The sequence below is a fragment of the Seriola aureovittata genome, chromosome 17 (assembly GCF_021018895.1).
Source record: "Seriola aureovittata isolate HTS-2021-v1 ecotype China chromosome 17, ASM2101889v1, whole genome shotgun sequence".
NCBI classification, from domain to species: Eukaryota; Metazoa; Chordata; class Actinopteri; order Carangiformes; family Carangidae; genus Seriola; species Seriola aureovittata.
The window spans coordinates 2,351,829-2,363,274 of NC_079380.1; the positions used below are offsets into that span (position 1 = coordinate 2,351,829).

The 11,446-nt window shown below is 40.9% G+C and overlaps 2 protein-coding genes across 3 annotated transcripts in view; both read left to right on the forward strand.

Moving 5' to 3' along the window:
- The window catches only part of trpm4a (transient receptor potential cation channel, subfamily M, member 4a), a 28,841-nt gene extending 27,814 nt beyond the window's left edge, over window positions 1-1,027 (forward strand). The window contains exons 30-31 of the transcript XR_008830168.1: window positions 256-354; window positions 538-1,027. The gene's annotated coding sequence lies outside the window, so the exon portion shown is untranslated. The remainder of the gene's footprint in view (window positions 1-255; window positions 355-537) is intronic.
- A 3,354-nt stretch (window positions 1,028-4,381) lies between these two features.
- Window positions 4,382-11,278, forward strand: LOC130185857 (secreted acidic protein 1A). Of its 2 annotated transcripts, XM_056402574.1 has the most exons (7): window positions 4,382-5,270; window positions 8,429-8,502; window positions 8,557-8,631; window positions 8,854-8,922; window positions 10,076-10,127; window positions 10,900-10,936; window positions 11,010-11,278. In XM_056402574.1, the coding sequence occupies exons 1-7, from the start codon at window positions 4,823-4,825 to the stop codon at window positions 11,050-11,052; spliced, it is 798 nt and encodes a 265-aa protein (XP_056258549.1). In that variant the 5' UTR covers window positions 4,382-4,822; the 3' UTR covers window positions 11,053-11,278. The 2 variants fall into 2 exon arrangements, with proteins under 2 accessions (XP_056258549.1, XP_056258548.1); XM_056402573.1 differs by having other exon boundaries at window positions 8,429-8,631.
- Window positions 11,279-11,446: the final 168 nt, after the last annotated feature.

The following is an 11,446-nucleotide window of genomic DNA, read 5'->3' on the forward strand; positions in this document are numbered from 1 at the left end:
ATTCTGTGTGTAAAAAGAAGTAAATAGATTTTGAAGTGTAAAAAAACTCTGAGTTGTTTAACATTCATAGTGTATACAGTAAAAGCACAGCTGGAGTGATTGAAACAGGAGTGTATTTGTTCCATCAGATATGTGTAGACACACTGTGAGGTGCACACTAACTGACAAAGCTAACAGGCTTAAGCATGTATAATGTTTACCATGATATATTTGCTAATTACCACTAATCACAGCGCAGAGTCATTAATTCTGCAGGTATATCATAAACCAAAGTACTGGACACGTTAACATGTTGACCTGATGGTGGCGCTAGAAGAAAACTCAGAGGATCATCAGAGTTATTACAACCAGAACGTAAGATGTCTCATACTCAGTTTTTGAATCGTTTACATATTCATATTCCAAAATGTAGAGTCGACTGTTTCCATAAACACCTTCAAAAACACGAGAGCAGCTTGTTTTTTCTTGTTTTTCTCGTCTTCCAATGATTTATCTTGACGTGTTTTCCCATCTCTGACATCACCACTGTGGTTACAGGTGCAGCCCTTTACCTTCATCCTTGTTGCGTTCGCTGTCTCAGCTAATTCAGGAATCAGGAACTAGCCATCCTGAGAGTCAACCACAGATGATAGCACCTTTAGGCCTGTATCAACTGGCAGCATAGAGCTCCTGCCTCTGACTTACACCTTCTCCAACTGGTTAGAAAGGTGACACTAAGATTTATTTTGGAGCATATTTCAAATAAGAGATCTCAGAATCATACTGTAGCCTAAAGTTCTTAAATAAACTGCACCTTCACAAATGGAGGATATTCTTACCACTCACATTTTGATCTTTTTTCTTTTTGTTAATAACCATCCATTACCTGCATGTAACTGTTTTAACTGACCTCACTGTATTTGTATTGTTGTATCTCCCATGATAAATGTTTCAGTTGATTTTTGTTGTTGATTATCTATATTTATTTATTTGTTCTTTTTAATTTTTCATATGTTGTAATCTTGGCATTGTTCTAAATGCAGGTCACCCTCGCTGATTTCTCTGAAATAGAGTCTTAAATAAAGGTTCTAATATAAGTGTGTGTGTGTGTGTGTGTGTGTGTGTGGGGGGGGGGGGGGGGGGGGGGGCACAGCAGGATAACTCCAGGAGAACCACACAAAAGATTTATTAGTTCATTACAGCAGCACCACCATCAGAGCTTTAAATTAATGTGCTAACTCCCTCTCTCTCTCTCTCTCTCTCTCTCTCTCTCTCTCTCACACACACACACACACACACACACACAGCCATCCCCTGTGGTAACTGTATCGTGGAAAGTGCTGTCCCTCTTTAGACGGCCCTTACATGGACAGAGCCTGGGCTGGATGTGCTTCTGGATCAGATTCAGGGAGGCGAATGAATCCTGCTGAGGAATGTCAGATCTGATGATGAATGGGTCGATGCAGTGCACTCGCTGTCATCTCTTCACCTCACAACACCCTCTCCGACACCTTCAATAACACCCATTCTTTGACTTTTTTCTCTTTATCCACACATGTTGGAGTTAAATGGAGTCAGGGTCTTTAAGCAGGGGTCAACATCTGCTCCCAGCTACAACAGTGTCAGATATGCTCCAGGTATTTTTCCAAGCTGATGATAACTGACATGTTTTCTTTAAGACTGCACAGGGAGCAGGAATTAAACAGTAGTGACAGTCAACTAAATGGGTCAAGTGGGTCAGTGCAGGCAGAGTCAGTGGTCCAAACTAAGAGAGAAGAAATGTCTCTGGCATGTCAGAGCTCATCTCCACTTTCAGCCACTTTGCAGTCTTCATCTCGATCTGATCTCCTCTCTCATTCTGTCCTTTGCTCTTTCCAACTCAGCTGTTCCACACTGCCACTAGTCTGTCACCGTTAAAAACTTCACCACCAACCTGCTCTCCGACCTGTGCTGTTGCACCCAGCGTCTAAAGCTTTAAATAGGCACTGATACTGGTGATGATGTAAAATGTAATCAGTTAATACAAGGATGAGCCTCCTCTAAGTGAAATGCACTGGGATAAGATTTGTTGGTTGTGCAGTCATCTAGGGCACCTGTTTTATTAGACCGAAGGTCTACGTGAATCTAGACCAGGTCTAGACCAGGTCACAGGTGGTTCCTCTTCATGTTCTCCCTGGTCTGCTCAGAGCTGTGACATCTTCCAGTAGTTATGATGTCATTGACTTGGCTACTCAGTTTAAAGTGAATTGCTGCAGGTTGCTGCTCATGGTGTCACACATTTATCCCTAACAATGTTTGTTCAACACATTGTGCTCGTAAACTTTAACACTGACATGCTGCAGCTCTCAGAGCTGCAGGAAGAGACAGTCTTCTTCTACTTCTTCTACTTATTCAAACTATAAGCACAAAGATTATGGATAGTTCAACCAGGACTGTTTTTACAATAATGTCAGTGAGACCCTCAACAAAACCTACTGACAAAAAATATCTAATGTCAAACCCATGAAGAACTGGGCCAAATCTCTGGAGTGAACAAGGTACATGTTTGAAGTATCATTGTGTGTTATCAAGTATATAATGAGGTTAATGGAGTGAGAACACTATGGCTGCCATCACAGCAGTGTGCAAGACCAAGTGGAGTGCATGTATTTATTGAGTTTAGTTTGGTTTAGCAGGTGTTTCAGAGGTTCCTGTCATTAACCTCTTTCTTCATGCATGTATAGGTGAGAATTGATGGGGGTGTGGGATACTGTGCTGGTCCCACACAGACAGAGCCAGGGGGGCTCGCATTACACTGACTCTGACAGTGTTCAGTTTTAAATAGAGCGGTTGTCAACCCCACCCCAACCCCCTACCCCCCACACAAATCCATCTATTTTGGGGGCAGCGTGTAGGGGGAGGGACAGACAAGAGATCAGTATCTGAGCTTGGCCTATATGCTGGGTAGTGCATATACTCTGGCTGCATCAGCACTGACGGTGATACTGGAGGTATAAGACAGAATTTGTTAAACATGTTTTGAAAATGCCTCAGTTCCTGAGAGCAATAGTCTAAGGCCTCACTGTGCCCACTACACACTGCAGTGTCCACGGCACTCAACAAAGCGAGCTCTTAGTTATTCTTAGAGCTGTAGATGTTTGTCCTGAGGGCAGCGAAAGGTCCTGGAGTCATTAAAATCTAAGGGATTTATCCCACCATGACTGTGCTCAGCAGATTTCATGGCTATCTGCCCACTAGAGGGGATGTTAGACGGGTTATCTCAGGTCAGTGTATCTAGGAATACGTTCCATTGGACAATAGTGCAGAGCATCACTAATGTTCAAAGCCAATGTTAAGTGCCAATGCAGGAAGTAGTAACCTTTATGTAGCAAGGTGGATGGTAATGGGGTCAGTTCACTGTAAACATATATATCTTAGACCGGACCACGACGGAAGAGGGGTCAGGCCTGGGTCTCACAATTTGTATCCTAAAACTGACAATCTGACATTCACTCTCAGCGTGTTTGACCAGGTGTGTGAAGGTGGGAAACAAGGAATTTAAAGCTCTTTTTTCATTCTGTCACTTTCTATTCGTACACACTAACACAACGCCATGCATATCTTTGAGGAGGAACGGTCTGAAAAATAGATGTTATTTTCCTTTAAACAATGACTATGTTTTGCCCCTTGTCAATCAATGTCCTGTTTGACAACGTCAGATATCTTGTGCGTAAAGTCATCACTTTGACTGGGGGATGGTAGAAGAAGAATGCTTCCAGAATGCAAAGGGTTCCAGCACATTGGACCAGACTTCATGGTGTTACTGAGTTATTAGGATTCTCCCTGAATTCACCACGAATATCTTAGAAAAAATCCTAGAAATACATTTATTTTTCAAGATACATGAACCTTGATTGGATGGTTGGTCTATGTGGTACTATGTGGAAAGGTCAGGGAGTCACTTAACTCCTTACTAATCATTTTCTGAAAGCATAAATATCTATACCACAGGTCATAGTTTAGATACCTAACTTTGCACCACTGCATGTGCCCTGTTGCTAGAGGGGTAAACTGTTCAGCCACCTGCTGCAAAAGGAAGATGCTGTGGAAAAAAAATCATCAGTCTGTATTGTGAACAACTTCACTTCCAGTGTCCTTCTAGCTCCATAACAACCCTCTCCTTTCTCTCACAATATATGGTAATTGCTGCCAGGGCCTACTTCTGCTGGGATCCTCTCTAGTGTTAAGCTTGAACATCTGTTCTAAAGTTAAACTTGAACATTTGATGATGATGGAAATCACTCCCCTCTCTGAGTAACTTAACTTATGGATAGTGCAGGCCTGCCCACCAGCATTTGCCCCTGTCAGTCAACCTGACTACCCCCCTTCTTCTCAGCTTACCCCATAGGTTGGTCTCACTCTTTTTCTGTCACTCTCACATTAGTCCTGTCTGTGTCCCCAGCATTGACTAGTTACTGACGGTGCTCCTCCCAGCTTCTTATTGCAGTCTTAACTGATCACTCGAGTGCTGCTCTGGACTAAGAGACACCCTGTCTTGTTGCTGTCCTACATTGAAAGGGAGAACCCCTGTTTTCTAAGGATCATTTTTTCCAAGACTTGGGAACAAGTGTCTGGATCTCAGCTTGGAGTATCGTCTCTACACTGGACCTTGTCTGTTGGATGCCATTATAACTGGTGTCCATTCCCTACTGTAGCGGTCTATCTGAGTGTTTGCACCTGTGAGTGGGTTTGAATTTGCGAGGTTGTGTGTGTGTGTGACAAATAGGCAAAGAGCGACACAGCTGGACTCCTGCAGTGATTCCAGGGTATTTTCTCTGTCGTCGGCCCGGTCTTGGCTGTGAACATGGCTTCATTGAGAAGTTTGATTCTTGCAGTGCTTCTTGCGCTGCTCTGCTCCTTCCACACCCCGCTGGCTCCCACCGCCAAGGCACAAGATCTGCCTCTCCGCTCTGAACAAGGTCTGGTGGCTGACGATGATGATGATGACGATGATGATGACCACGACGATGATGACGACGACGATGATGACGACGATGATGATGACGATGATGACGATGATGACGACGACGATGATGACGATGATGACGACGATGACGACGATGATGACGATGATGACGACGATGATGATGATGATGATGACGATGACGACGATGATGATGATGATGATGACGACGATGATGATGATGACGATGATGATGATGATGATGATGATGATGATGATGATGATGACGACGATGATGATGATGATGACGACGACGATGATGATGACGATGATGATGATGATCATGAAGGTCAGTCACATTAAACATGCAGCAGTTTTTCATATACCTTTGTCTCTTTCTGTGTTAGCATAAATGTTAGCATATAACATCTGCACCTGAAGCACATTGTAAACAGTTAAAGCATCAGCTGTCACTGAACGTTGATGACATCACGATATTAGTTCCAGAACAGGCTGTGATTGGCAGCTCAGAAACAAGGCTACACCCGCATTATTTTAAAGTCCCAGTGTCATTGCTGGCTGATGCTTCGACGTGCAGTTGGCCATGCGTTTCAGGTACAAACGTGTGCACGTACACTACAGGACGTTGTGCGAAAGGGGAGGTGCTAAGACAAAGTTAGCCACTCCCCTATCATTAACATTCTTACAACCTCATCATCTCTTTGTCAGTTGTTATGTTGATGTTTCAGAGCTCATAGGTAATCAAAGTCCCTCCTCCACCCCTTTCCAGCTGTCCATTTCCCTTGCTGTCTCTGACACTCTGTTCTTTTCCCTGCTTAACTAGAGTTATGAGCACTCTGGGGAAATTGAACTGGCCCATCTGAAGTCCGACTGTCCGAAGTCCTTCGTACAGTACGCTAGATATGAACTTGGGGACTACAGAAGCATTGATTTGAGAGAGAGAAAGAATGAAAAACCAATTTCACACAAACCAAGCCTGACTTGGGAATCAGTCATTGGGGTCACTAGTCTGAGATCTTTTGATTTGTGTTTCGTTTGAAAGAATGGTTCCTCCAGAAGGGTTCCTCCACTACCATCTTCCTTTCTCATTTGTTTTGGATCAGACTGACCTGCATTTGTGTCTTTATGTGAATCTACAGAGAAAGAAAGAGAGACAGTGATACTGGGGGGTGGGTTGGGGGGTTTTGGGGTGCTAGAGAAACAGACAGAGGGAGAATGAAGCGCGAGGGGAGGTGCAGGAGGGCCACTATCTAAATTAATTCATTTAAAAGCACCAAGAGATGCAAAGTTTCTCTCTTTCTCCATATCTCTCAATCTCTTTCTTTCTCTGTGGAGCATTCATGCTGCTGTCTGTTGAAGAGGCGTGTCATACAGAGAATTTAGTTTTCAGGTCTGGTGTGTGCACTTGTAAAATTGCTAAACAGAGATAAGATAATAGACTAACTTTCAGTGTATCTATAAACATTGTAATAATCATACTTCTTTTTATTTTCTAAAAGCTGATGTTCTGAACCATTAGATAAAACACTTCAGTAGCTTACATTAATGATGAATATTTGTTTAGCGTTTGATGCAGTTTCCCCTCAATTCGCTGCTTATTTGGCTCTGATATAATTGATACAAATATCTGAGTCATTTGTGAAACTAAGCTAAACATATTCGTCCAACTGTTCATTTATTGTGAAACGTTACAACATTGTATTTTTCTTCAGGGAGAGAGTGTCTGGGAAAAGAGAGAAATGTCTCTTTGTGTAGAGGAAATAAGAGAGCTACTACTGTCAGATATCATATGGTCAAGAGATGAAATGGTTGTATCTGCGTTTCTCTTCTTCTTTAGTTAAACTGTGAACTTTCATGATGTGACAATCACCACTGTCCATGTGTCTTTAACCTACTTTCATTCATTAAATAAATCAAATGATCAAAAACTGTTCAAATGTAAATCTGTTCAACCAAACACAGATGATTTGTAAAAGTGCATGGGCATGTATGAATGTTTGGTCATGTGACCTGTACAAATGTCATGTAACCTGTATGAATGATTGGTCATGTGCCCTGTACGAATGTTCGGTCATAAGACCTGTACAAATGTTTCGTCATGTGACCTGTGTGAAGGTTTGGCCATATAACCTGTACAAATGATTCGTCACTAGCTTGTAGGAATGTTTGGTCATGTGATTTGTACAAATGTTTGGTCATGTAACCTGTACAAATGATTGGTCATGTAAGTATGAATGTTAGGTCTTGTGACCTGTATGAAGATTTGGTCATGTGTCCTGTATGAAGCTTTGGTCATGTGTCCTGTATGAAGATTTGGTCATGTGACATGTACGAATGTTTAGTCATGTGACCTGTACGAATGATTGATCATTTGACTTGTATGAATGTTTGGTCATGTGATTTGTACGAATGTTTGTGACCTGTACGAAGGTTTGGTCATGTGACATGTATGAATCTTTAGTCATGTAACCTGTACGAATGATTGGTCATTTGACTTGTACGAATCTTTATTCATATGACCTGTATAAATGATTGGTCATTTGACCAATACGAATGTTTGGTCATGTGACCTGTATGAATGATTGGTCATGTGACCTGTATGAATGATTGGTCATGTGACCTGTATGAATGATTGATCATGTGACCTGTACGAATGATTGGTCATGTGACCTGTATGAAAGATTGGTCATGTGACCTGTATGAATGATTGGTCATGTGACCTGTATGAATGATTGGTCATGTGACCTGTATGAATGATTGATCATGTGACCTGTACGAATGATTGGTCATGTGACCTGTATGAAAGATTGGTCATTTGACCTGTATGACTGTTTGGTCATGTGACCTTTACAAAGGTTTGGTCATGTGACCTGTACAAGGACCAGAGCTACAAACAGCTGTGAGTATCTGCTGACCTAAGCATGTTGTGTGAATGAATGATGTTCTATGAATGTGTGTGTGTGTGTGTGTGTGTGCGCGCGCGTGTGTGTGTGTGTGTCTGTGTGACTGTGTGAACTGCATGATAAAACATTACTTGTAGTTGTTACTGTTGATAACTCATGTATTTGCTTTCTCATTGTGTCATATTTGTGTTAAATCTTTACGTTCAAACCACATCATCAGATTAAAACTGATTAGAACTAAACTAAAAAACTGATATTTAACCATCAAATAATATGTAAAATACACCACCCACTACACTAACATACTGCTTAAAGGTTAATGCATAAACAATTATTTTCCACTAGCTAACGTTATCATGTCTACTGTAGCAGTCACTAAAGAAAACAGACATGTAACATTATGTAGCACCAAGATACTTACACATCGATATCACCTATATATTTTATATTTTGACATTATATGGACTTCTGTGTCACTACGCTACACTATATTATCAATGGTGTATTGTGATGTAGCATTGTTGAGTACTAGAGCTCAAAATTGTATATTTACTATCAATATTATGATATTATGATTATGCAGACCATGATGATGATGATGATGATGACGATGACGACGACGACGACGATGATGACGATGATGATGATGATGATGATGATGATGATGATGATGATGATGATGATGATGATGATGATGATGACGATGACGACGATGATGATGATGATGATGACCATGATGGTGCTTATCACAAGGGTTCTTTGTGCTCATATTGTGAATTCTGTGAGGTATGTCTGAGATTACATTAGTCAAATGAAATCATAAACTTGTACCTTCACAATAAAACATCACAATGTGCAGCGATGGGAACCAACTGTGTTAAAGATTAACCAGCTGGGACTTGTTTGATTACGTGTTGAAATAGAAGGGCTGTCCTCTACATGTGTCCTCTCAGTTCTAAACCTCTGTTGTGATCTGCTCTCCTGTTAACTGACTGTGTCTTCTTCCAGCACTGTGACAGCTGTGATAAATGTCCCTGTGAAGAGGGAGACAAGTCTGAACACTGTGATGAGTGCAAGGTGAGAAAATACACAATAATCAACTATCAGGTCCAAAATTCAGTTTGTCCAGTACTTAGGTATATGACCAGACACCTGCTGTGTTTACTGTGTTGATTGGCAAATGTTAACACACACAACTGAAGTGGTAGACATTGTAAACATTATACCTGTGTAACATCAGCATGTTAACAGAGGTACAAACTCCCAGGACCATGAGTGTGGCTGAAAACTTGAAGCCTCAGGATTCTGAGCCAAACAACCTGATCCAGAGCTCATACACAGACACATAATGCAGAATAAAACCAACATCACACAAACATACAAAGGCTTTTCCAACAGGACATCTGTCTAAATGTAAATGATCAAAGTTCCCCTCCATCTGTCTAAAATCGTCAAATGTCAGTGAAGCTGTTTCTCAGGATAGTGATGATGAGTGGCTCAGTCTGTCCAACACTTTCACCACTGTCATGGGAAAGTTTCTCTTCAGCAGCACCTTGAGGCCTGACAGGGTATCTCCACATCTAATGACTGTTTTTACTTTGCTGTGAATATTCACGACACCAAGACTGAGATCTTTCCTCAAAACTGGACACTGTTCACACTTTCCACCAAAATGTCAACTTGCACATCTCAAGCACCATAAAATTAGCAAGTAGAGTCTGAGGAACCACCAGCCGTTACTGCTTAGCTTGATGTGACACATTAAAGTTATTATGCACTACCAGCCCTGATCAGCACATGGTGGGTGCACATTATACTTCCTCAATCAATCACTTTAACATGTTGCCTCTTATATGGAAGCACACAACTGCCAGAAAAAAGATGGATGAAATGTCATAGAAGATTAAAAATAGTAATGATGGCACCAAAGACTGTAAAGTCATAATTATATGACACAATATATCAACATTTTGAATTTGTATTTAAAATGTCAATTTATTTGAACATCTTATTTAGACTTTTACATTAAAATAAAAAGATTTTACTTACAAAGTCAAAGTTTTGATATAGGTTTGATTTACCATATTTTTATATTTGTCATTCTGAACATTTTTTTGCTGACAGAAATGGGCTTCCATACATATGGACATACGATATACAGATTCTTTTGTATCTGTATGACTATGGAACTGTTTACGCTTCAGTGACTCTGCTGGGTTCTCGTTTACAGATGTGCAGTTTCTGCCACGTGTGTCCTGCTTGCCAGACTCTGTGCCAGCCTGGTGAGTGAGAAACACCTTTATACAGAAGAAAAGTTTCCTGCTGCTCATTGAACTCGTCACTTCTGTTATATAACAAGATGCTGGGACCTGAGACTTGACTCGTAGTTGTAAAGAGAACAGGACCTCCTGAACCACAGTGATAACTGAGAACTAGGTAGAGGGGCCAACAGTAAGGTGAACAGATTTTTGAAATGAAAACCGGGGACATTCCCAGTTTTAGTTCATCAATATATCCTTAAAATATTCAATGTTTTTATCTATGAAGTAAAAATGGGGGGTGGTCCTGGTTTCATGTATTTTGACCATGGTAACTCTTGCACTCTAATAAACTATGGTGAAGGCTGACTGATACAATTAGTAGGGTTGCAAACTGTCTTGCAAAATAGACCTATGGAACCATCCTGTAATTGGAAACTAAAAGTACTGAACTGATACTGGACTTGCCATATTTTTGAAACTCAATTCATTGAAAATCTATGCAAGATAAATATATTACATGCTAGACTATTAAAAGAAAAGAAAAATTTGATTGGATAATTCTTTTTTGATGGTATTAGCTTCATTTCAACAGCTGCTATAGCTAGGAGCCAGCCCCTTCTGTTGGCTGAAACAAACTGTCCCTGGAAAACAGGGATGTCACCCCAGCCAACAGGACCTCCCACAAGGAGGGTTAGGGAGGTTTGATATCAACAGTAGAGTGTGATATGATGTCAGTGATGAGAAATGTCAGACTGTGGTGTAATGACTGACGGACTCTGTGTTCTTTCTCCAGGAGGTTTTCTTGATGAAGTGACTGGATCAATCTACAAGTAAGTCTCATTCACACTGAACTGAAACCTGTTCAGACCTGTTCTGTGACCTCTGTTTTCTCTCCACCCACAGGACTGTAGCTGACGTGTTTGATGATCACGATGACGACAACTGAACCATATCTCGCCACCATGTGGCCAACTGATGTTTCACCTTCCCCTCTGATTATTATACTGTTATTTTTGTCTTTTCCTTGAGAACATTACACGTTTGCTCACCAATAGAAATAACTGAATATATTTGTGTACTGTTGTTAACTGACAAGTCAAAGTTATACTTTGAAGGAAAATGATATATTTGAAGTCATATGTGGATATGTTCAATAAAAAGATGGGACATTTTTACTGATTGATTTATTGATATTTAGATTGGCTATTGGACTGAATGTTTGAAGCGCTGGATTCTTCTTTAAGACAACACACTGTCTGAAGAAAACAGGACTTTATGAACAGCACAGGAATACAGGGGATGACTCTGAGGACTTTGACTTTAACAACAGTTATGCATGA

Bases quoted from the DNA above. Each gene is read 5' to 3' on its own strand.
- LOC130185857 (XM_056402573.1), top strand. From the start codon at position 4,823: ATGGCTTCATTGAGAAGTTTGATTCTTGCAGTGCTTCTTGCGCTGCTC. The intron at 8,923-10,075 runs GTGAGAAAATAC...TCTCGTTTACAG, and splicing joins AACACTGTGATGAGTGCAAG to ATGTGCAGTTTCTGCCACGT. The intron at 10,937-11,009 runs GTAAGTCTCATT...CTCCACCCACAG, and splicing joins GTGACTGGATCAATCTACAA to GACTGTAGCTGACGTGTTTG.